The sequence below is a fragment of the Mus musculus genome, chromosome 4 (genome assembly GCF_000001635.26).
Source record: "Mus musculus strain C57BL/6J chromosome 4, GRCm38.p6 C57BL/6J".
Taxonomy (NCBI): Eukaryota; Metazoa; Chordata; class Mammalia; order Rodentia; family Muridae; genus Mus; species Mus musculus.
Window position 1 is genome coordinate 59,084,657 of NC_000070.6, and position 25,824 is coordinate 59,110,480.

The following is a 25,824-nucleotide window of genomic DNA, read 5'->3' on the forward strand; positions in this document are numbered from 1 at the left end:
GAGTTCTTTTTAGTCTTACACAATCAAAACCAACACAGCAAATACTTTACTCAGTAGCTTCTGGGACTATGAGAAAATAAGACTATTGTTTATGCCAACCAGCCTGTGGTATTTGTTATGGAACTAATCCACACAATGTGCCTTACTTACATGGCAGTGAGTGCCACTGGCATCTCTTCAGAGTCAATTTCCTAATCATTTTATTTCTGTGTCAGGACATTAAAACTTTCCATTTACTTACTTTTAATAAGCAATATTAATACTAACATAGTAATATCACATTCAAAATTCTAAAAGTTCTATTGTGAAAAAAATTTACCATATTAATGTATTACCTAGTTCCCATCTAGGCAAAGTCAGTCTTATGTTTGTTTCTTGCATCACTATCTAACAACAGTCTCTGAAAAGCCACAGATGTGTGCCTATATATTCATATCCTTTCTCTAGCTGCTTATAATACACATTATATAGTCTCATATTTTTTCATAAGAATTTCTTGGAAGTTGCCTTTAAATGGAGCTATTTCATTAAAAACTGCTTGTCTTGAACTTGGGTTCTAGATATAATCTTTACTTACATTTTACATGTAGCAGAAAACGGAAATGTCTGAAATCCCATGTGTAATGAACTCACTGCAGAATGCTGCCTTGGTAAGATTAGATGGGTTGGTGGCATTTCTAGGTCTCCTGAGATAGTTGGAAATTAAAGTTATATAATACTGAATAAGATAAGATTTACAACTCTTGCAAATAATCATTTGGTTTGGTCAATTTATTGCAACAAAATTTTTGTATTACCATTTTAAGAATTTAGTATTTTATATCATATTCCCCCTTTTCCCCAGCTCCACCTAGATCCACATCTCCATCCCAACTTTGTGTCCCCTCCCCCTTTTTGTCACCAAATTCAATTTGTGCTGCTTAGATAGCTTTTGATGTGGCAACAAAATATGTCAGTAAGAAGAGAAAACATGTCAGTAGGACCCGGGGGTGGGGCTAGGGAGACAGCTCAGTTGGTAAGGCATCAGAACCCTAGCTCAATCCCAGTGCCCATATACAAAGCTGGGCATGAGGGCATGTCCTCAAAATCCCAGACTTGCCTTTCTCCTTGGGTCCAGAGTTGCAGGGAGAGATCCTATCTCAGAAAACAAAGTGGAAGGCTCCTGAGGAACAACGCCTGAGGTTGACCTCTGGCTTCTCACATATATGGGTGCACATACACACAACACAAGAAATTTAGACTTCTTGAGATAAAAAATAGCAGTCCTAAATTTACATCTATATAAAGAATTACAATTTTATCACTTGGCATTTCAATGCAACAGTGGTGACTTTAAAAACCTACTGTGATGGCTGAGCTTTACTGAGCTTGCGATGTAAGATAAATCCTAAGAGCTTTGTGTAGAAGGAGCATGTTAATCCTGCAGGCTCATGTTGTCAGCATTTAGGAGACAGCACTATTTTATTTCCATAGTCAATGTTGGTGATGTTAGGAAAATGAAAGGGTAATTCTTTACCTCAGTGAGTCAGGATTCTAGATGTCCTTGTCAGAATTATAAATTAATAGAATGGGCCTGAAATATAGTCAGCTATAATTTAATATTATGTTTGGGTAAGGGTGTATATGCACGCACACCAGGGTGGGTGCCTTACACCCCTACTCCGCCATATATTTTTTTTTTTTAAAGATTTATTTATTTATTATATGTAAGTACACTGTAGCTGTCTTCAGACACTCCAGAAGAGGGCGTCAGATCTTGTTACAGATGGTTGTGAGCCACCATGTGGTTGCTGGGATTTGAACTCTGGACCTTCGGAAGAGCAGTCGGGTGCTCTTACCCACTGAGCCATCTCACCAGCCCTCCGCCATATATTTTGATGCCACATCTGCCACTGGGGACAGCACTTAGGTACTCATGCTTCTGTGGCAAACACCTTACTGACCAACCAACCTCCCAAGCCCCCAAATTGCATTTCAATTTTAGCATTATTTCCTCCACTCATCCTTTCAAATATGACTCTGTGTGTATATGCTCACCTTTGTTGCTGACAAGATTCCGATAGAGCAAATATAAAGGGGGGAAAGGGAAATATGACAAGGAGGATCATAAGGACCGAGTTTTGAACGCAAAAACTGATTCACAGTAGACTATAAATGCAAATGTAGCGTGCTTCTACCTCCCATTGGTAACCCTAAGAAGTCAGTGACAGGCGAAATCTCTACCTGGCTCACTGCACTCTGGTTCACAAAGGCTTGCAAATGTTAAGTTTTCTGTGGAGTTGCATTTTATATCCTCAGTATCAAATTCATGCTTGGAAGTAATGTCTGAAAGGAAATGGAAGAAACTCTATCAACAAAGTACCATTAAAGTCATGTATATTCTGAAAAAAATGTTGACATATAGGTAATACCTATTCTCCAATGCATACTCCCTTCAATTCCTCATATATCAAAATCACCAAAATATGTAAAAATGCAAAAATCAGCAAAATGATTGAAAGCTAAGATAGGATTATTTCCTTTTCCAGTTGCCTGGCATATGTGCCTATGACTTTATTATTGTTGTTATTCTGTGCACATGTTTCTGGATATGACTGTGCATGTGCCTGCACATATGTGCACGTAGAAGCTAGCGGGCAATGTTGGGGAGCTTCCTTAGTCACTTTCCACATTATTTTTCAGACACAGTCGCTCACTGAACCCCCCAGCTCACTGATTTGACTTAGGCAGATGGGTTGTGAGCCCAGACAGCCTCCTATGCCAGTCCTCTCAGCACTAGAGTCAGGCTTGCACAGGCAGGCTTGGCTTTCCGTGAGTGCTGAGGGTCAAGCTCGGGTCTCCCTGCTTGAGCTGCTGAGCTCACTACTGAGCCGGCCTCTCCCAGCCTTACTTACTGTTCATCTTTAACTTCAGCCTTTGTAGCACACGACGCTCATAAACAACTCTTATATACACATCAATTTCTTGGGTGTAACACGGATTTTTTAAAATGATTTGTTTATTTATTATATGTAAGTACACTGTAGCTGTCTTCAGACACTCCAGAAGAGGACGTCAGGTCTCATTATGGGTGGTTGTGAGCCACCATGTGGTTGCTGGGATTTGAACTCAGGACCTTTGGAGGAGCAGCCAGTGCTCTTACCGCTGAGCCATCTCGCCAGCCCAACATGGATTTTTCTAGTTTGCTTATAAAATTATTATTTATCTTAGAATCAGTATGTACATTTAGAAGGCTTCTTCCCCTATATATTTTCATTAGGTTGACAATGAGTCCTACAGTTGGTGGGTTTTTAGTCTGTCAGAAGGAGAAAGCACCCAGAGAACTGGAAGTAACTGGCCCTGAGGCCCATTCCCATTTACAGTTCTTTACTAGAACTTGGATAAAAATATGAGTCTCATCATCACAAAATTTTTGAAGACAAATCTATCTTCACTAAAATCCAGGATTAACAAAGCAGTTGGAAAGTGAATTCAAGAAAGGAGAGAGCAACAGAGAAGCCCCAAACTGTCTATGAATATGCTCTGTCTAAATCTTTAACTCCTCAACTACATGCTGTGTGTCCATGAAGAACACTTAAGACTAAAAACACTTAACAGAGACTTCAACTTATTCCTGATAGGCTGACAACTTAGGCTGACAGCTTACTGTGAAATAAAAAAAAAAAAAAACAACTCTCATTAGTAGGATGTAGCAGAGTTTAAACAACAGCCACAGAAGGAAAAGACAGCTAGCTGATCCCCAAACGTGAAGGCTTCTTTAGACAAGAAAAAAGAGCAGGATATCCGCTCTCACCATTAATGTCCACCACAGCACTAGAAGTCTCGAGAGCACAGTGAGGCAATGAAGAGAAATAAAAGGTATGCAAACTGGAAAGGAAGCAGTCAAATTATGTCTTGTTTGCAGATATTGTGATATTGTACATAAATCCAAGGCTCTGAAAAAAATCTGGAATAAAGAAATTAAATAAATTTTCAGGATAAAAAAATCACAACAGGGACTGGAGAGAGGGCTCAGTGGTTAAGAGCACCCACTGCTCTTCCAGAGGTTCTGAGTTCAATTCCCAGCAATCACAAGGTAGCTTACAACCATCCGTAATGGGATCTGATGACCTCTTCTGGTGTGTCTGAAGAAAGCAATGGTGTACTCATATACATGAAATATATAAATATTTTAAAAATATCATAACAGTCTGCTGTGTTTCAATATGCTATTGATGAACTGTCTGTCAGGTTCAAAAGAAACAGGACAAATGGCTAACTGTGGTGCCTATTAGCATACTGAGAATGCATGCTGGCCTCTAGCTCTCTGAGCACCATGCACACCTGTTACAGAGTCCCTGCTGCCATTCTGGCTCTTCGCACCCTGCCCCTACTCTGAACTTCACTCAAGGGCTTCCTTTCCCCCAGTTTCTCATTCCTATATAACCTGCCATTTTGGCCTCTTGGTCCTCTCTGTCTTTGTCCACTCTCTTCTCTCTGTCTCTCTGCCTCTCTCTTCCTCCCTCCTTCCCTCTCCTTCATTCCCTCCCTTCCCCCCTCCTCTTTCTCCTTCTCCATCTCCCCCTCCCCTCATGGCCCAGTTCAGTCTGCTGGCCATGTTTAGTCTACTACTTTCTTTTTCTACTCTGGATTCTTCCAGATGCCTCTGGCTCTTCTCTCTTTCACATCTACAATAAAAAACTTCTCCTCAACCATACCTTGGAGTGGTCATGTCCTCATTTTATATATGATCCAAAAATCTTCATATACTGTAACTAGAAATGTGAATTAGTACAATCAAAAATGGATCTAGTATATACATAGTCTGGCAAGCCTGCTGTTGGAATATCCATCCAAAACCAACACAAACATTATCTCAGAGCAGCAACTGCATATCCATCATTGGATGTACCCTGAGGCATCATTCACTAAAAATAACAATGTGGAAACATCTTGAGTCACACACAGGAAAACAGCCAAATCAAAAGTGGACAAAGTATCCAAACCAAGGAGCCAACAACAATACATAAATGGCCATTAAGTACATGAAAAGCTACCTAAGAAAGTCAAATCCCACTAACCACAAGTTACCACTTCACCCCTACTAGGCCAGCTATTTCAAACGCCTGATAACAAGTGTTAAAGAGGAGGCCCTGAAAACCCTGAAAGCACTCAGGAGCACACGGTGGCAGCGCCTCGGGAAGCAAAGCAGGGAGCTCCCAGGATGCAGCAGCTTGCCCTCACACACATCCTGAGAGGAAAGGAAATGCATGTGTGTGAACATGCCATCCAGCAGAAGAGACAGGGACTAGAAATAAACCCATACAGCTACAACCACCTCATTATTTGACAAACGCATCGAAACATCCATTAAAAAACAAAACAAAAACCCTATCCTCTTTAAAATCGGTGCTGGGAAATGTGGATATCCATAAACATAAAAATGAAACAGGGCCCATCTCTCTCATTCAGTATACAAGTCAACGTGAAGTGGACCAAATCCTGTAATATAAAACTGTAGCCAATTTTCTCTCCTTTCCTTTAGGCAAGCAGGATGCCCAAAGGAAAGAAGACTGAAGAGAAGCCAAAAGGTGAACCCAGTTTGAGAAAAGGCCTAAGAACTTGGGCATTTGACAGGTCTTCCAGCTCCAAAGAGGTCTCACCCATTTCATAAAATGGCCCTGGTAACATCAGGCTTCAAGAGTAAAGCAGCATCCTCTATAAGCTGCTCAAAGCACCTCCTGGCATTAACCAGTTCAACCAGGCCCTGGACCAGCAAACAGCTACCCAGCTGCTTAAGCTGGCCCACATGTACAGAGACAAAGCAAGAGAAACAAAGGCTGCTGCTGGTCTGTGTTGAGAAGAAAGCTGCTAACAGAGAGGATGTTCTAACTAAGAGACTGCCTGTCCTCTGAGTAGCGGTCAATACCTTGGTGGAGAACAAGAAGGCTCAGCTGGTGGTGATTGCCCGTAATGTAGACACCATTCAGTTAGTGGTTTTCCTGTCTGTCTTGTGTTGAAGGATGGGGGTACCTTACTGCATTATCAAGGGAAAGGCCAGGCAGGGGTGCCTGATCCACAGGAAGACAGGCACCACTGTTGCCTTCACACAGGTTAACTCGGAAGACAAGGGCTCTGGCTAAGCTGGTAAAAGCTATTAGGACCAATTATAATGACAGATATGATGAGATCCACTGCCACTGGGGAGGCAATGTCCTGGGTCCTAAATCTGTGGCTTGCATTGCCAAGCTGGAAAAGGCAAAGGCTAAAGAACTTGCCACTAAACTGGGTTAAATGTACACTACATTTTCTACACATAAACATAATTACAAAATTTTTAAAAAGAATTATTAAAGTACAGTTAGAGGGAGGGATTTTTCTCTAGCTCCCCAATGAAGGAGCTAGAGAAAGTACCTAAGGAGCTGAAGGGGTTTGCAGCCTCATAGGAGGAACAACAATATGAACTAACAGTGCCCTCCAGAGCTCCCTGGGACTAAACCACCAACCAAAGAAAACACATGGTGGGACTCATGGCTCTAGCTGCATATGTAGCAGAGTCGGTCATCAATGGAAGGAGAGGCCTTGGTCCTATGAAGGTTCTATACTCCAGTATAGGGGAATGCCAGGGCCAGGAAGCAGGAGTGGATGGGTTGGGGAGCAGGGGGAGGGGGAGGGGATAAGGGATTTTCAGAGAGGAAACAAGGAAAAGGGGATAACATTTGAAATGTAAATAAAGAAAATATCAAAAATTTTAAAAAGACAAACAAACAAACAAAAAGTAAAAGGTAAGAGAATCATGTGACGTGACATGGAAAGGGAAGGAAGGGGACTAGCAGGAGAAAGGCAGGGCATTGGCGGCGACGAGGGAGGACCAACCAAAGTATGGAAGTAGGAAAAATCATAGGACGAAGCCCATTAATAAGTTAAATCAAAATGATAACACAAAAACTTCTAAACAAATATTTAGCAAGTTTATAACACTAAAGCATATAAATAATTCAAATGTCTGTCAATAGATGCACCATTGGTAAATAAAATGTGAGAAAATATCTCTACAATGGGATATTATTTGACTATAAAAGTCAATGAAACACTGATATAAATATAAATAAGCTTGAAAATTATGGTATATGAAAGAGACCAGCCACAGGAAGATCACATGTTGTATGGCTACATTTTATTGAATTCCAGAATAATCAAATCTAAGTTGGATCTCAGGAATGTAACTTAGCGGTAGAATATCTGTCTAGCACACAAAGGCCCTGACTCAAAATCCAACTCCAGCCTGGTCTACAGAGTGAGTTCCAGGACAGCCAGGGCTACACAGAGAAACCCTGTCTCAAACAAACAAACAAAATCCAACTCCAGAAAAAAAGTGATAATGGGACAAGAGTCTAATGGCAATGAGCCCAAAACTTCATCAGGTAACTCAGAACATCTCTGTAAAGTATCTTGGTAAATAAGAACTGCAATAACAAGGTTTGTGTTTTGTTTTGTTATTTATTTATTTATTTATTTATTTATTTATTTATTTATTTATTTATTTATTTTGAGTCATGGTTTCTCTGTACAACTACCCTGGCTATCCTGGAACTCATTTTGTAGACTAGGCTGGACTTGAACTCACAGAGACATTTTCTGGGACTAAAGACGTGCATCATCGTGCCCAACATAAGTAGTTTTGACAAGGAACACATTTCTAAGTGAACTCTCACCTCCTTTGAAACATTCACTTTCATCTACAGAGTCCATTATTTTCGGTATCGAGTTTAATGGTTTCTTCAGTTTTGATGGTGGTAGAATGAGAATTTCTTGTTTGGGATTTGTAGATATCAAGGATTTAAACCCAGAAGGAAAAACTGATGGCTGAAACAATATAACATTTAAAAACTTTACAGAATATTTCCAGGTAAATATATTTAATTCCTAAATGGATGTTTGTTTAAATGGCACACTAAAATTTAAACTTAAGTCATATTCTGTCTTAAATGCTATACACAGTTTCAAAAAATAGAAGTTTAGCAGTCAAAAATAGGTTTTTTTTTTATAAGCAATGCCTTTCTCAAGTAATCTTTTTTATAATTTCTATCACCTCAGTGACATATAATATCTCTAAAAGTGTTTGTGAGCTCTCAAGGACTAAACCACCAGCCAAAGACTACACAAGGATGGACCCATGGCTCCAGCTGCATACGTAGCAGAGGATGTCATTGTCTGGCATCAGTACGAGGACAGACCATTGGTCCTGTGAAGGCTTGATGCCCCAATGTAGGGGAATGCCAGGGTGGGGAAGTGGGAGTGGGTGTTGGGAGGGGGAGCATTCTTATAGAAGCAGGGAGAGGGGTGATGGGAAAGGGGGGTTCCAGAGAGGAAACCAGAAAAGGGGATAACATTTGAAATGTAAATACATAAAATATCCAATAAAGAAAGAAAGAGAGAAAAAGAAAGAAACGAAAAAAAGAAAAGAAAAGAAGGCACCAAAAAATGTGTTTATATATTATTTTTGGCTAATAAAATAAATTTTAGAAATTATAAATAAAAAGAATTACCACAGAAAATGAGAGATAGAAAAGTAGCAAAAGCTGACTAGATGTGACAGAATAGAGTTCATCTCTACTGTACCTCGTGGGCTGTATTTTTCTCTCACAGACAATATTCCTCAACATGTGAGACTGCACCACTCAGAATTAACAAGAGAGGTGAGAGTGGATGGAGTCAGGAATTCAATAAGCAAATTAATATCTTTACCAAGTTGTTCACATTTTATCTGTAAAAAAAATTCTTGAAGTGCCTTTACTGCCTCGTGTTTATATCCTCTGAAAGTATTAAGAAAAGCCCCAATAGATAAAATGTTTCACTTGTCCACAATACATTATATGTGTATTTAAATTAGAATTCAATAGGATTTAGCTTATAATTTTTAAACTTAACTACTTAAAGTTCTATACCAAGTATAGTGATTAAAATTTTTAAAAGGGTCTGAAAATTCTCTGTACATGGACTGCCCACTAGACCAATAAAGTCAGGCTATAACTGGATTCAACTTCAACCTCAGCTATGGCTGAAACTCATTACTGAGAAGTAAATTTGACTCTATAATTGACACATATTCAACCTAGTACTAACATTTTCACATGATAGTTATTACTAAAACTTATAAAGGTATGCTAATACATTACTGAAAGTAAAGTTTAGGATTCTATTGAAACATACTAGTTTCTTCTTACAAAAGGTCTCCTCAGCCATATGGAAATCTCTCACAAAAGGTTCCGAACATTCTTGAACAGAGAAATACTCCCTTAAATAAAAAAATCAAACAAGATTAATTAATACTTACTAAAAACACATAATAAGCACTGCCAATCAAAACACACAAAGACTCTCGTGTAAGTTGAGATGAAGCACTGGAACCCTCACCAACAGCATCTAACCCTGTGGCCACACAAAGACTGTTCTCTGCTACCAAAGCAGTTACAGCACTGGGAATGACATACGTGAAATTATCCTTTCCAGAGAGCTCTTCTTTGAAATCTAAAAATGGATCCTTCACCAGATAGAGCTTCAGTCTGCTCAGGAGACCATTCACAGTTGGTAGATGGTTGTCCATTGCTTTATTCATAAAAATCATTTCCTCATCAATAAGCAATCCTGAAAAGAAATAAATAAAAAATCTAATAGTTATACCAGAGATCTAGATGTTAAATATTAACAGATTTTTCAAACACACTGAAATCATTAAGTTCCCTATTATACTATGTATATAAAACACAGAATGTGGTACCCAGACAAAAGGAAAATCTCAATAAAATGTAGTATTATTTAGCATATGGAAACAAAGACAAATGTTCTGAAACAGTTGCATAATAGTGACATATACTTTATCAACAAAGACGGACTTAATCAATCAAGGGAAGTATTCTCTTCTTCAAAACAGTACCAAAAGTTTAAAGAAATAAAAATACTGGACTCTGACTGAGTCTGGCTTTCTGTTCTCTGCATCATTTAATCTGTAAGGACATACAGTAAATAGATATGATCTAAAAAGCATACATATGAAATCACTGACTCCATCATTATAAAGCTACCAATACAATGCTGATTCACAGTTAGTTATAGTGAAAATCTATATACTAGAATATCTACTTGGGAAATATGATGTACTTTACATATTAAAAACACCATGGTAATATTAACCAGAGATGTACAATTTCCTTTCTATTTTAACCTTCAATGTTTGGGTTACTTTAGAAGCTTGGCTGCTTGTATGAGTTTCTAAGTTTTGGATAGGAACACTAAACTGGCCCCCTTCTTCAGTAAATTTCTCAGTGAAAAGAGAAAGGAAGGAAAATGTATGCTTAGAGAAAGAAGCACTCAGAAAGCCAGCATCTCCATCATGAAAGCCTCCTTGAGTGTGGAGAATGGACAAGTCTCTCAGATTCAGGAGGGAACAGTATGTAGTTTTCAGGCAGTGATGTCTCTCATGGCCTGAGTGATATGCATGTGCCTCATCAATATCTGACAGAAGACAAGCAGCTGGAAGCATCCCTTGCCTGTGCCAAATACATGTGTCAAAGAACTTTTGAAATAAACCAGCCTCTTAGGTGACCATCAAGTCATTTCAGTTCCTGTCAATCTCAGGGCTTATTTGAGAAAATTAAGGGTGGTTTATTGGTGCCATCCACCCATTCTGCAAAACCAACGAAGTCATGTTAAGAGTGAAACGACAAATTGTATCTTATATCTCGGGTATACTAAGTTTCTAGGCTAATATCCACTTATCAGTGAGTACATATCATTTGAGTTCTTTTGTGATTGTGTTACCTCACTCAGGATGATGCCCTCCAGGTCCAACCATTTGCCTAGGAATTTCATAAATTCATTCCTTTTAATAGCTGAGTAGTACTCCATTGCGTAAATGTACCACATTTTTTGTATCCATTCCTCTGTTGAGGGCATCTGGGTTCTTTCCAGCTTCTGGCTATTATAAATAAGGCTGCTCTGAACATAGTGGAGCATGTGTCCTTCTTACCAGTTGGAACGTCTTCTGGATATATACCCAGAAGAGGTATTGCGGGATCCTCCGGGAGTACTATGTCCAATTTTTTGAGGAACGGCCAGAATGATTTCCAGAGTGGTTGTACAAGCCTGCAATCCCACCAACAATGGAGGAGTGTTCCTCTTTCTCCACATCCTCGCCAGCATCTGCTGTCACCTGAATTTTTGATCTTAGCCATTCTGACTGGTGTGAGATGGAATCTCAGGGTTGTTTTGATTTGCATTTCTCTGATGATTAAGGATGCTGAGCATTTTTTCAGGTGCTTCTCAGCCATTCGGTATTCCTCAGGTGAGAATTCTTTGTTTAGCTCTGAGCCCCATTTTTTAATGGGGTTATTTGATTTTCTGGAGTCCACCTTCTTGAGTTCTTTATATATATTGGATATTAGTCCCCTATCTGATTTAGGATAGGTAAAGATCCTTTCCCAATCTGTTGGTGGCCTTTTTGTCTTATTGACGGTGTCTTTTGCCTTACAGAAGCTTTGCAGTTTCATGAGGTCCCATTTGTCAATTCTTGATCTTACAGCACAAGCCATTGCTGTTCTATTCAGGAATTTTCCCCCTGGGGCCAAAAAGTGGGAATGGGTGGGTAGGGGAGTGGGGGGGGGAGGGTATGGGGGACTTTTGGGGTAGCATTGGAAATATAATTGAGGAAAATACGTAATAAAAATATTTAAATATTAAAAAAGAGTGAAACGGCATTGGTTTATATTCCATTTCCTTGTTACTCACAAGCTCTGAGCTTGTCACCCCAAATAAAGCCACATTTAGATATATGTGCTGCAAGGGGACATTTTATGTCACTTGGCATCCCTATACCCTTTCAGTCCCTTCAATTAAACCACCATTTTTGATGCAGCCACTAGAGGTCAGCAAATCTCCACAACCAATGCTGTTAGACAAAGGCTGTTTTCATGGGAATGGTGGCTTCCTTACACAAGTACAGTGGTAGTGTATCACATGGAGTTCTTACTCTACAGCAAGCATGTGTGCTCACAGTGTATTACTCTATTGTAGACAAATGATAAGCAGGAAATGCAAGGTGGCTAGTTATGAAAGAAGCAGAAAAAAGAGGCTTGGTAACAGGAAACTTTACTAGAGTCACTCCTGCCCACCTAAGAAACCCAAGTTAAGCAGACAAAAACAGGGTGAGTTCCTTAACATGTGTGTATACAACAGTAATCATTTCTTAGTGGAAACCGGTGAGTATCTTAAACAACAACAACAACCCATATTAAATATTAAATAAAAGGCAAGACATTCCTCGTCCCCTAGCCAGGAAAACTAACCAGAACATTTTTCAAGGATCTAACACTGATTTCCGAACAGTTGTTATTTAGAACTTTTGGGGAAAATGACTACAAACTAAATCTCGACAAATACACGAAGAAGTCAGGGGAAAAACCAAGAGACAGATGGCATATGTCACAGGTATATAAGAGCTGATTAGGTGACATTAACACAATAGACAAAACCGTAGACAACCCAGAATTCAACTGGAGTGGGTCAGAACTTAGCATTTAATAGAAGCATCATCTCTAATAGTGGGAAGGACTCTTAGCTAAATGATACTGGAACAAATACCAAAGTGCTTAAACATTAAAAAATGTCCCTAGTCCTAAACATAAAAAAACCTGAAATACAATTACATAATATATTTAAAAATTAGTAGGGTGCCATGGCACACACTTAAAAATCCCAATACCCAGGAGTCAGGTAGATTTCTGTGAGTTTAAAGTCAGCCTGCTCTACAAAGTGAGTTCTAGATCAGTAATGGCTACATAGAGAGACCCTGTCTCAAAACAAACAAATCCTTAAACAATGGAAAAGTTATATAATAAAAGAACATTTTGTAATTAAAAACAAAAGAAACCATAAAAAAAAAAAAGAACATTTTTCTAAGCACAAATTCAGTGCTAGAATCAATAAAGGAAAACATCAGCAGAACTAATCAGAATAAAGTTAAATGCATTTGGAATTATTGGTGTGTTTACATATTTTTAGATGCCAGTAGAAAATAAAATCACTTTACAAAAGAAAATATATAAATAGCCAATACACACTAATAGCTTTTAAGGATGTAAAACATACATTTTCCTCATCACACTGGTTTATGTGTACCCAGTGACAACAAGGCTGGCACGAATAAGTTATTTTTACACTATGCCAGCAGTGCTAAAGCTAAGAACAAAATCAGTGAAATATTTATATCTCCAAGATTAACCTCAGTGAAATAACTAGAAATGCTCTGCCCAGTGTAGAAGAGACCCTCCTACTGGATGCCTGCAGAAGACAGCTTCTTGCTGCTGCTTTCGGATCAAGATGTAGAACTATGGCTCCTCCAGCACCATGTCTGCCTGCATGCTGCCATGCTTCCTGCCATGATGATAACAGACTGAATCTCTGAACCTGTAAGCCAGCCCCAATTAAACAGTTTCCTTTATAAGAATTCCTCTTTTCAGGACAAGAAACCCAAACTAAGACAATAGATAACTACAAAAAATAGATTACAAAGATAATAAAGTGAAATCTATGATACAGGACACAAATGAAAATAAGTTAAGTATTATTTTCTCCTAGTTAATTGCTTTTATCCAAAAATGGCTTGTAGTTGCCATGAAATAATAACAGCTCCATGTGTGTAGCCTGTTGGTTTTTTATAACTATCCCCATATACACATGTAATGTAATATAAGTATATCTTTCATCTCCACAAAATTTTACAAGAAGTTTTGATAATAGATCAAGAAAAACAAATTATAAAAGAAAGCTAAAACCATAATCTACCCTCAAGCCTCAATGACAACTTTCCCCAAACTATATCACATAACATAAAACAGCAGTAAAGTAACCTAGCTATAGGTTTGGTTTGGTTTGGTTTGATTTGGTTTGGTTTGGTTTGGTTTGGTTTTGAGTCATGGTTTTGTTTTGTTTTGTTTTGTTTTGTTTTGTTTTGAGTCATGGTTTCTCTATGTAGCCCTGGCTATCCTGGAACTCACTATGTAGACCAGACTGGCCTTGAACTCTGGAATTAAAGGTGCTAGATTTAAGGATTTACAGCACTCCTGGCTATAGCATTTCTTAAATAGCAGGAATGATTATATAACAGACTTTCAAGTTTTGATATTAAACACAGACTAGCCATCATAATACAAGACAGTTCTCAGCAATCTTTGAAAAACTCGGCCAGCTAGAGAGGAGATTTGGAAAGTAGTTTGGATAAGACATAATTTTAGATAATACTGACAATAACTTTTTAAAATCTGGTGTACTTCTTGGCATAGTATGACCACAACTCCATCTCACATATATTAGGTAAGACCAAGTATCTTTTAGGATGTTTTGAGAAACAACATACAGACATAACTTTAAACACTTCTGTTATCACAAGCTCTGGACTTTCAATGACATTACAGGAACATGCTGGAACACACCAGGATCAAATCTGTACAGGTTACCTTGAGTTTAAGCAAACTTAAACTAAAATACAACTGAGCAAAAGCTCACAGACATGAAGTTTTGTATATTAGTAGGATTAGTAGGAAACACTAATATTCCTACCTTGGTGCTCCGCTTTCACTCCGGGGTAGTACAAGGAACACTTGACAGGAATAAAGTCGTCTACGTAGTCCTTACTGGGGAACAGTTTATCGTTCTCTATTCCAGGTGGAGAGTTTGGATTGGAACTTGGAACAATTTCCTCAAATGTGCCATTAATCATCACTCCTGTAACTGTCTTTCTGTGATATAAAAGTATTGATTTTATCTGTATCTATCCTAAAACATTTTTATTAATAAACAATATATGCTTATCCTGGAAATTTTGCCAAATTCCAGTGGACACTAAGAAAAATGATCTGTAGCCCCACCACTTGAAAGTAATGCAAAAATTATTCAAATTTATCAAGAATTTTAAACAGAATTACACAATATTCACATACATAGTATTCCATAATGGTTTTTTTTTTCCTACTGAGCTGTGGATAATGGGCCTATTCACATGTTCATCATTGACTTTATATTTGGGTGGAAAACACCAGAATTCCATATATTTTGGATCTTATATAACTTCCCACAGGCCTGTGTTAAAGGCCTGGTTCACTGAGTGACACTAGTGGGAGGAGGCAGCTCAGCTCAGAAAGGACAGGATTGGTTGAGAGGTGTTTGGAACACTGGGAAAGTGGGACTCTGGCTCTTTCTTTCCCTCTTCTATTTGTGGTTCATGAGTTGAGCACTGTTGCTCCACCATGAGCTCTTGCCATTGTGTGCTGGTTCACCACAGGCCCAAATCAATTGTTTATGCCCACAAACTCCAAAACTGTGCAGACCAAAATAAATTTTTAACTCAATTACTTCAAATACCCTGTTAAATTGATTGAAAGCTACTATATTTAATAAACTGTCATTTATTTAATCAGCTTTCCCTTACTGAAAGTTTATATTTTTTGACTATGAACAATAATGTAATCATTTATATATGCTTATTTAATCATTTTCTAAAAATACATTTCCTAAAAACAGAAGTTTTGGAGAAGTTAGACAGATATTTATTTATTTATTTGCAACTTTTGCCACTCATTGGCAGGCTTCTATTATATTTTATATTCAATGCCTGTTCTTCAATATCACACAGATCTTCCCCTCCTAATTTGCTTTATTCCAGCCCCCAAGCCCAAGAAGGGACCCTCTGGGAACCCGCAGACCACTCCAAAACTCCCTATCTTTACCTCTCCCTCAGTTCCCCCAAATCCAGTGCCCCAGTTTTATCCCCAGCCCTGTAGCACATCACCTGCTGAACCCAGCCTCCAATTCCAGCAGGTACTTCCCTGAGAACCCTCAAACTACTTGGGCCAGGGGAGCAAGCAACTGCAGATCTTCAGCTCTTCCTCCATTCCTCCAAGTCCAATCCCTCAGCCTCATCCCTAGATCTGTAGACCACCTGCTGTGGCTTCTCCTGTCCCCATTCCCAGAGATCCTGTGGAACACTCTGCTTTACTCCCTCCTGCAGACCCCTCAGCCCTACTCTCTCCTATCCCATCCATACTCCTAAGTGCCACCTCTCAATACCTAGTAACATATTTGACCACACCTATCAGGAACCCAGAAGAATTTCCTACCAGGCAACACACAGACACCAACCACACTTTCCTAAGTACCAGAGATGACAATAGAAACCCAGGAACAAAACACCCACCCAATATAGACAAGACCAGATATCAGTACCTAGAATTAATATCTTCCCAAAATTATGAAGCCTAGACACCAGCACAAAAATACAATCGATAAGAGCCAGGATACTGTGTCTCCACTAGAGCCCAGCAACCCAACCAGCATGCCCTGAGTACTGAAATATACCTGAAGCACCAGAAAAAGACCTTAAAAGTGCCCTTATGAATATGATAGAGTTCCTTAAAGAGGAACTGAATAGATCCCTTAAAGAAATTTATAGAAACACAAACAATAGAAAGAAATGAACAAAACAGTTCAAGACCTGAAAATGGAAACAGAATCAATAAAGAAAACCCAGTCTGAGGGAAATCTGGAAATGAAAAATTTGGACCTCAGACAGGAAACTAAAGAGGTAAGCCTCACCAATAGAATACAAGCTAAGGGAGAGAGAATCTCAGGTATGGAAGACACACTAAAAGAAACAGATACCTTATTAAAGAAAATGTTAAATCTAAAAGAAAGAAAAAAATCTGTCACAAGACATCCAGGAAATCTGGGGCACTATGAAAAAACAAACAAACAAACAAATCTAAGAATAATAGGAACAGAAGGAGAAGAAACCTGGGTCAAAGGCACTGAAAATATTTTTAGCAAAATCATAGAAGAAAAATTTCCTAACCTATAGAAGGAGAATGTCTATCAAAGCAGAAGAAATATAAAGACCACCAAATAAACCGGACCAGAAAAGAAAGTCCCCTTGGAACATAATAGTCAAAACCCTAAATATACAGAAAAGAAAAAAGCCGGGCGTGGTGGCTCACACCTTTAATCCCAGCACTCGGGAGGCAGAGGCAGGCAAATTTCTGAGTTCGAGGCCAGCCTGGTCTACAAAGTGAGTTCCAGGACAGCCAGAGCTATAACAAAGAAACCCTGTCTTGAAAAACTCAAAAAGAAAATGAAAGAAAGAAAGAAAGAAAGAAAATATTAAAAGCTGCAAAGGAAAAAGACCAGGTAATACATAAAGACAGACATATTAGAATAGCTGACTTCTTAATAGAGACTCTAAAAGCCAGAAAGGCCTACACAGATGTGCTACAGACTCTAAGAGACCACAGATGCCAGCCTAGACTACTATACCCAGCAAAAATCTCAATCACAATAGATGGTGATAATAAGACATTCCTTGATAAAACCAAATCTAAGCAACAAATCCAGCTCCATAGAAGGTGCTAGAAAGCAAACTCCAACCTAAAGAGGTTAACTACACCTAAGAAAACACAAGGAATAAGTAATCCCAGGCCAGCAAATTGAAAGTGGGGAAACACACACAAGCAAAGTGACAGGAATCAGCAAGCACTGCTTATTGATATATCTCAATACAAATGGTCTCAGTTTCCCAACAGACTAACTGTATGGATGAAAAAAACAGGCTATATCCCTCTGTTGCACCAAGAAACACACCTTCATATCAAGGGTAGTCATCACCTAAGGGTAAAAGAGTAGAAAAGATATTTCAAGGAAATGGACTTATGAAGCAAGCTGGTGTAGCCATCTTATTATCTGACAAAACAGACTTCAAAACTAATCAGCAGAGATGGGAAAGGACACTACATACTCATCAAAAGAAAAATCCACCAACAGAACATTTTAGTGAGTTGGCCTGATGCTGCTTATATTATAATGCTAATATTGGGCCCTCAAGACCTGGTTGCCCCAGAGACAGTCTGCAGGTAGACCCAAGTGACACTGTGTGACCTTGCCCCCAAGTTATTTTTGATTGGTGAAAAAAGATGCCAACAGCCAATAGCTGGGCAGATAAGACATAGGTAGGGTTTAGGGGTTCTGGGCTTGGGGGTTGAAGAGAACTACAAGCGAGGGAGCAGAAGGTGAGCAGGAAAGAGAAGCTGCTATGAGTTAGGTGAGTCATGAAAATGTGGCTCTGAGGGCTGGCCAATTGGAGTTAAGAGCAGCCCAGATAAAACATAGAAAGTAATAATTCAGGGTTATTCTAATAGCATAGAGAGTAGATATCTGCCTAGCTCTTGTGCTGCTTAAGGCTTATTGTAAATTAAAGGTTGTATGTATGTCTTTTTTTTTTTTTTTCTGGGAACTAAATAGTCAGAGACAGGGTAGAAACCCTGAATTGGGATTACAATTTTCTATGACAGGACATTGTAATTCTTAACACCTATGCCACAAACACAAGGATATCCAGTTTCATATAAAAAAACACTACTATAGTTTAAATCACATACTGACCCCTCACACACTGGTAGTGAGAGACTTCAATACTCCATTCTCACCTATTAGTAGAAAGGTCATCCAGATAAAAACTAAACAGAGAAATGCTAGAGCTAATGGATGTTATAAACCAAATAAGCCTGAGATACTTACAGAACATTTCACCCAAACACAAAAGAATATATCTTTCTTCTCGACACCTTATGAAACTTTCTCCAAAACTGAACACACATACTGAATATCAAGCTGGACAGAGACAACGAAAAGCTTTCAGACCCACTACTGAATGAACAAATGGGTAAAGACCTGAGTGTGGTGGGTGGTGCATACCTTTAATCTCAGCATTTGGGAGACAGAGAGACAGGCAGAGCTCTGTAAATTTGAGGCCAGCCTGGTCTACAGAGTGAGTTCCCGAACAGCCAGGGTTACACAGAGAAATCCTGTCTTGAAAAACAAAACAAACAATAAAAAAACAAAAACAAAAAAATAAAGAAAAATAGGTCAAGACAGAAATTGAGAAATTAAATGCTTTCTAGGGTTGAATGAAAATGAATACTCAATATACCAAAATATATAGGTCACAACAAAGGCAGTTTTAAGAGGAAAGAGCTAAGTACACACATATATATATGAAGAGATCTCATACCAGTATCTTAACATCACACTTAGAAGAACTAGGACAAAAAGAAATGACATCCAAAAGGAGTAGACAATTATCAAACTCAGGGCCTAAATCAATAAACTATAAACAAACAAACAAAAAACAATACAAAGAATCAATGAAACAAAAATTGGTTCTTTGAGAAATTCACTAATATTAGCAAACCTGAATCCAAAATAATAAAAGGAGGATAGAGAATATCCAAATTAACAAAATTAGAAATGAAAAGGGAGGCATAACAACAGACGCTGAGGAGATCCAGAGGGTCATAAGAACACACATGCAACTTAAACCAAACCTACTTGGAGATTTCATTTTACACCAATCAGAATAGCTAAGGTTAATAAACACGTGACAGCTCATGTTGGTGAGGATATGGTCTAAGGAAAACACTCATCCATTATTGGTAAGAGTATAAACTTGTACAGCCACTATGGAAATCAGTGTGGCAGTTCCTCAGGCAGGTGATCTACCTCAAGATCCAGCTATACCCGCTTGGGCATATACCCAAAGGATACTATGTCCTACCACAGAAATACTTGTTCAACCATGTTCACTGCTGCTCTATTGATAATAGCCAGAAATTGGAAACAAGCTAGATGTCCATCAGCAGATGAATGGATAAATAGAATGTGGTACCTTTACACAATGGAGTATTACTCAGTTGTTTGAAAAAGTAAAATTCACAGAGAAGTGAATGGAACTAGAGGAAAAAAAAAAATCCTGAGTGAGGTAACTCAAATCCAGTAATACAATATGTTGTATGTATGCGCTTACAGGTGAATACTAGCTAAGTCAATGATAACTAAGCTACAATCTACAGAACCACAGAGAGTGATTATAAAGGGATTAGGAGAGGTACAGATAGGTCTCCTTAGGTAAAGGAAATAGATATTATGTATGGATGGGGCTGGAGCTGGAAAGGGAGAATCAAATGGGAAAGGGGAGGGGAGAGAGGGAAGAGAGAGGAAAAATGAGGAGTAACTGCTAAATTTAAGGGCTATTTGAGGGCTAGTATGGAAACTTAAAGACAGTAAAAGCTTCCTAAAACATATACATATATTAAGGTGGTCTAAATGGAATTGCCAAATAATGGGGGAAACAGAGCCCCAACTGGTCATCTCTTGTCACCAAATGAAGCGTCTAGTCCCAAGATTGGGTTACATATAATTGAGTTGTTGGCCAAAGGGATCCCGTGGGAATCCCCAAACAACACAAGCTATTTCCAAGACTATAGGTTGCTCTCTGCAAACTGACAACAAGGCCCCATTTCTGAAGACAACACCTATACAACCCATTGACCATGGGGAAGTTGGCCTGGTGCCTACATATAGCCTTCAAGTCTTTGGTACAGGAAGGTGTTCCTGTACACTACCAAAGGAGAAATGTAAACACCAACCTAGCTATGAGCTCTTCAATCTACAATGCTGTCCTGCCCGTAATATATACTAGCACAATGGTGGCACAAAGCTTGATGGAATAACCAACCAATATCTTTTTGACTTATGTCCCACTCCATATGATGGAGCTCAAACCTGATACTGCTTAGGTAATCAAGAACCTGACCCTAGACAGCCTAGGGACCTAGGATAAACCCAACTACTATTATTCTAAAAACAAAAACATAGCAATAGGGTGACTCCTAATAACATTCTGCTATACTCATAGACCAGTGCTTTGCTCAGCCATCATCAGAGAAACTTCCTTCTGTAACACATGGGAACAAATATAGAGAGCCACAGCTAGACGGTATGCAGAGACTGAGAGACTTACTAAACAGAATGTCTGCATCAAATCCCTCCCCTCAGGGCTCAAGGAACCCTGTGGAAGGAGAAAGGTAGAAAGAGGGTAAGAGTCAGAGAGTGTGAAGGACACCAAGATAACAAGGCCCTCTAAATCAACACGATTCATGCACAGATGAATGCAGAGACTGAGGCAGCATGCACAGGGCCTGCATGGGTCTGCAACAGATGGGTCCTGGGGCTGAAAGAGGTGAACACATACCTCCATTCTTAATCCACACGCAATCTCCAATTGCAAGTGAAATTTTAGTTTTTCCCAAGGGAGTGTCACTGGGGAAACAAACTCCTCTTAAGGATAGGCTGCTGCCCAGAAGTAGATGCCAACATAAAACAAACTCAGTAGAATCTTTGGAGGTTCCTTGTCTCACAACATGTCAGCGCTTTTCTCTTCTTTTCTTTTGTATTTTATCTTATTAGTTATATATATAAAATGTCATCTCTCTTTTTACCCTATAGGTCTTTGTATATATCTTATGGTTTCCTGTTTAGCATTTTTATGGGATTCCTGAGTATGTGAACGAGTGAGTCTCTGTTTCTTGTGCCTTTTCTTGGGCTTGTATCCTTCTGCTTGGGTTTTGTTTTGTTTTGGTTTGGTTTGGTTTTTGTTTTTTGGTCCAATTCCAATGTGTTTAATTTTTGTTTTGATTTGTTATGTTTTATTATTATTCCTTAGACGCCTGCTTGTTTTCTAATGAAAGAGAGAAACAGGTGGATCTGGGTGGGACAGGAGGGCAAGAGGAATTGGGAAGAGTAGAGGGAAGGGAAACCATAGTTAGGATATATTATGTAAGGGGAAAAAAATCCATTTTCAATAAAAGGGTACATAAAAAAAAACCACTAAAATTTCTCCCTTACTCTTGAAGAAATACAAGATACATGAAGAAAGAGCTTAACACCCCCATATCTGTATTACTCATTGAAGAAAATACAAGATATAAAATGAAATGGCTTAAGGGTTTATCTGTATTACTCATTGAGAGTATTAGTTTATATATGGACCTTCATAGACTTTTGAATCTAGTTCTTTAGTTAATTAAAAAACAAAGCCGTGACACATTAGTACTTGGTAAAACACAGAGTCAACTCTCGTTCCCTTGACACACTGAAATGAAGATAAGTGTTTCCTGGTCTTCTCATTTCTCCTCTCCCAGCTTTACTTGTCCTCTTCCCACTGGAGCCCCCTCTTGCCCGACCTGTGAATACTGGTGTTTGTGAGATGTCCCATCTGCACGGGTTTTGCTTCCCTTGGCTAGCATTTGTTTTGGGTCATTTTACCCACTGCCATTCATTAACTCCTTTAGACAGTTGGTTGAATATCTACAATGTGCTAACTCTATTCTTGGGACTAGGAGTATACTAGGAAACAAAATCTTGTTCCGACAACGTTTGTCTATTAAAGGGAAGATGAACAACTAACTAAGCAACGTCAATGGGAAAAACTGAAATGTATTTAATATAACAAGGTATGCAGACATCAGGTAACAGCCATGTTGGTATGTTTAGAGAATGCAGCTAGTGAAAGCCCACTGAAAAGCTATTTTGGTATCTACCTGAATAATGATGGGAACTGAGCCATAAGGGTTTAAAGGTGGAAACAAACTTAGTAGATTCCAGGTAAAAGAGTAAGATCAGAGTGGCTGGCACAGAGGAACATTAGACAGGCAGAGACGGAATCATTCTAGACTTTATAAGACATGGTAAGTACTGAGGCCTGTATTGTTTGCTGGGGCACCATTTGTGGGTTATAGTTAGAGATATTTCATGATCTAATTTATGTTCTTTTAAAAATACTTTCAATTGAAACAGAATTATAATACCCCTTCCCTCCAGCACCTCCCATGTCCCCAACATGAGAGCTAATACCCTCCTTCTCTTTGAGTTTCTTTATTTTCTTCTTATTAGGAGAAATAAACTAAAAGAAAATAAAGGAGCAAATTCTTATGACCTTAGAGTATGTAAATTTTTCTTACATAAATAAAATAGTAAACAAACTGGTGAGAGCAGAAGCTACACAAGTTGAACTATCAAAGTTTAAGATGTGCTTCAAAGGACACCATCAGGAAAGTGAGAAGACAAACCACAGGACGAAAGCATTTGCAAACCACACATCCGATTTAGGATTTGTATCTGGAATATACACAAAACACTTAGAAGCAGGCTTTTGCCTTCTGATTTCTAGCTGGGATCAGCCATCAGGAAGCCTTGGCAGAAAATCAAAGGTGTGAGAGGGCCAGGTCTGACAATTACTCCTCTGGGGTCCGTCTCTGTTGGATCAGTTTGGAAGTGATAATACACATCCACCAAAGGTGGTGTGTTTACAGCTGGGAAGGCCATGGCTTCCTGCTGATCCTAACACTATGGCTAATTTCCTGTTGTCCTCTTAACTCACTAGTACAGCTATAGTAAAAAGAACAGACGATAAAGTATTAGTAAGGATGCGGACAAACCATAATCTTTGACACTTGTAGGAGTAAAAGCAGTACAGTTGACTGGATCATACCTGGCAGTTCCTCAGAGTTAAACATGAGTTACTGTATGACCCAATCCTAGGTAACTGTTTACACAAAAACCTGAATATGAATATTAACAGCAGAATTACTCACAATTGCAAAAAGGAAAAACAACCTTAAAGTCTGTCCTAATGAACAGGTAAGTAAACTGTGGTATACCCATATAGCAGACTATGATTTAGAATAAAAATAAATGAAATCTGGATATAATCCACACAAGTAAATGTGGTGGGGGTTTTGTCATTTATTTTCATTGCAGTTAAGAAATATTTAAAAGGGGAAGACAGGAAGACAAACAGAGTCAACTAACCTGGACTCTTGGGGCTCTCAGAATCTGAACCAGCAACCAAAGGACATACACTGGCTGGACCTAGGCCTCCCTGCTCATATGTAGCAGATGTGCAGCTTGACCTTCATGTGGGTCCCAAACAGTGGGAATGGGGGGGCTATCCCAAAAGCTGTTGCCTATACGTGGGATAAAATCTTCTAGCTGGGCTGCCTGACTGGCCTCAGTGGGAAAGGATGTGCCCAGCCTCACAGAGACTTGAAGTGCCAGGGTGTGGGCATACCCAGGGAAGCCCCCACCTACTCAGAGGAGAAGGGGAGGAAAGGATAGGGGAAGGATTGTGGGAGGGGTGACTAGAAGGGGCAGTGAGCAGGATGTAAAGTGAGTAAGTAAAAATTAAAATTAAAAAAGAAATTTAAAATTATAAAGTTTGAAAATATGAATAACAACAAAAACCTCTCCTGTGCCTGATGCACATTGTGAGTGAAGTGAAGCAGTTAACTGTTTGGATCAGTGCTGAGAACTGCAGCTTCTGGACTCAATGCGCAGGAGGACACTCATCTTCTTTTCTCACTGCTCCCCGCTCCTCCTTCTGCCAGTGTGCTTTGCTCAGTGACTGTGGTGCTTTGTTTTTAAGCTTTGTTTCTTGAATGCATAGCTATACCTTCGCTTGCTTTCTAGCTTGTATATACATATAAATATGCAAATATCTGAAGGGTGACCGAACTGGTAATAAATAATATTGATAGAATACATTAGAAAATTGTCTTAAGTCTGTATTTTTACTAAAGGAGGTTTTAATATTAATTTATATTAGTGAACTTTGTTCAGAAGACTGACATATTAACTAAAAGTATGATGCCACCAGTTAGTTCTGAGTATCTTTTGTAACATCAATGAAGAGGGTAATAATTAAACTGTGGTAAATAAGGGAAGAATAAAAGAGGCTATAGGGGTTGGGGATTTAGCTCAGTGGTAAAGTGCTTGCCTAGCAAGCCCAAGGCCCTGGGTTCGGTCCTCAGCTCCGGAAAAAAGAAAAAAAAAATAAATAAAAAAATAAAAGAGGCTATAAATAACTTCCAATTAGCCTCTTCTCTGTGCTTGAAAGCAGAGCTTTTTTCAGACTACAGAAGAAATGTGTGGGAAGCAAAGGGGTTTCCAGGTGTCTGGGGAGCTTACTGTTTGTCTTCTACAGAGAAAGAGAATTTGAGATTCAGGACACATACTTCTCAGGAACACCCTCCACACAGAATCTTGTTCTCCACTGCTCCAAGACTGAATTATCTTCCATTTCCTGAACTGGAATAGCTGTGGCCAAAAAGGAACAGTCAACATTAGCTTCTAAAATATCCTTTTACACTTAACAGAAGAAAGCCAGACATCCATCATTTTTCTTATGGACTTATCTTTACTTATTCACAAATATAATTACTTTTTCAAAGTGCTATCTGATTGTGATCATTATAATCTGCTTGCCCTAAACTCACAGTCAAGAAAATGTCATCTGAATGTATCAACAATTCCCTCCTTTTCACAGCTCCTCTTTGCTTAGACACCGCCATGGTCCCAGATAATCCTGTTCAACAGTTGATGCTCTACCTCACAGGCCTTCACTAAGCTCCCAGTTCATTCTGGTGTGCTCTCCTCAAAGGTCCCTAATATGGCTAGTAGAACTCTGGTACTAATTATATATAGCTTTATATTAAAATTTTATGCATCTATAGATTACTTTTCAAATTATATCCTTGATTCCTTAAGAAGAGGGACATTATATTCTTGTGTCAGAATATGCAACTGCATAGTCTACCATATGTAGTAGTAGTAACCTAGTCAAGAGTTTCACTCAATGTTGCTTCTGGCTAGGTTTGTTACTTTGATATTACATCTTTATCCAAGCCTCATGGAAAAACATGGTAGTGGCAAAAAACACATCAGCCTAGATTTAAGTGCTGCCAAAACCCACTGTGTTCATTTCCCATTCTCTTCTCACTATACTCCAAGGCTACAATGTGTGTATAGAGAGCAGAGTCAGTTCTTACCTCCAGTCCAATAGGTTCCAAGGTTCAAATTCATGCTGTCAGGTTTGGCAGCAAGCAGCCTTACCCACTGAGCTGTCTTACT

At 38.9% G+C, this 25,824-nt stretch overlaps 1 protein-coding gene across 1 annotated transcript in view; it reads right to left on the minus strand.

Annotated features, from left to right (window-relative positions):
- Shoc1 (shortage in chiasmata 1) overlaps positions 1 to 25,824 on the minus strand; it is a 97,000-nt gene that overhangs the window by 42,673 nt on the left and 28,503 nt on the right. Inside the window, exons 4-10 of the mRNA NM_001370843.1 lie at positions 24,930 to 25,011; positions 14,596 to 14,774; positions 9,474 to 9,627; positions 9,193 to 9,277; positions 7,695 to 7,845; positions 2,224 to 2,325; positions 578 to 686 (exon numbers count right to left, since the gene is read on the minus strand). Coding sequence (NP_001357772.1) covers positions 578 to 686; positions 2,224 to 2,325; positions 7,695 to 7,845; positions 9,193 to 9,277; positions 9,474 to 9,627; positions 14,596 to 14,774; positions 24,930 to 25,011 — 862 coding nt within the window. The remainder of the gene's footprint in view (positions 1 to 577; positions 687 to 2,223; positions 2,326 to 7,694; positions 7,846 to 9,192; positions 9,278 to 9,473; positions 9,628 to 14,595; positions 14,775 to 24,929; positions 25,012 to 25,824) is intronic.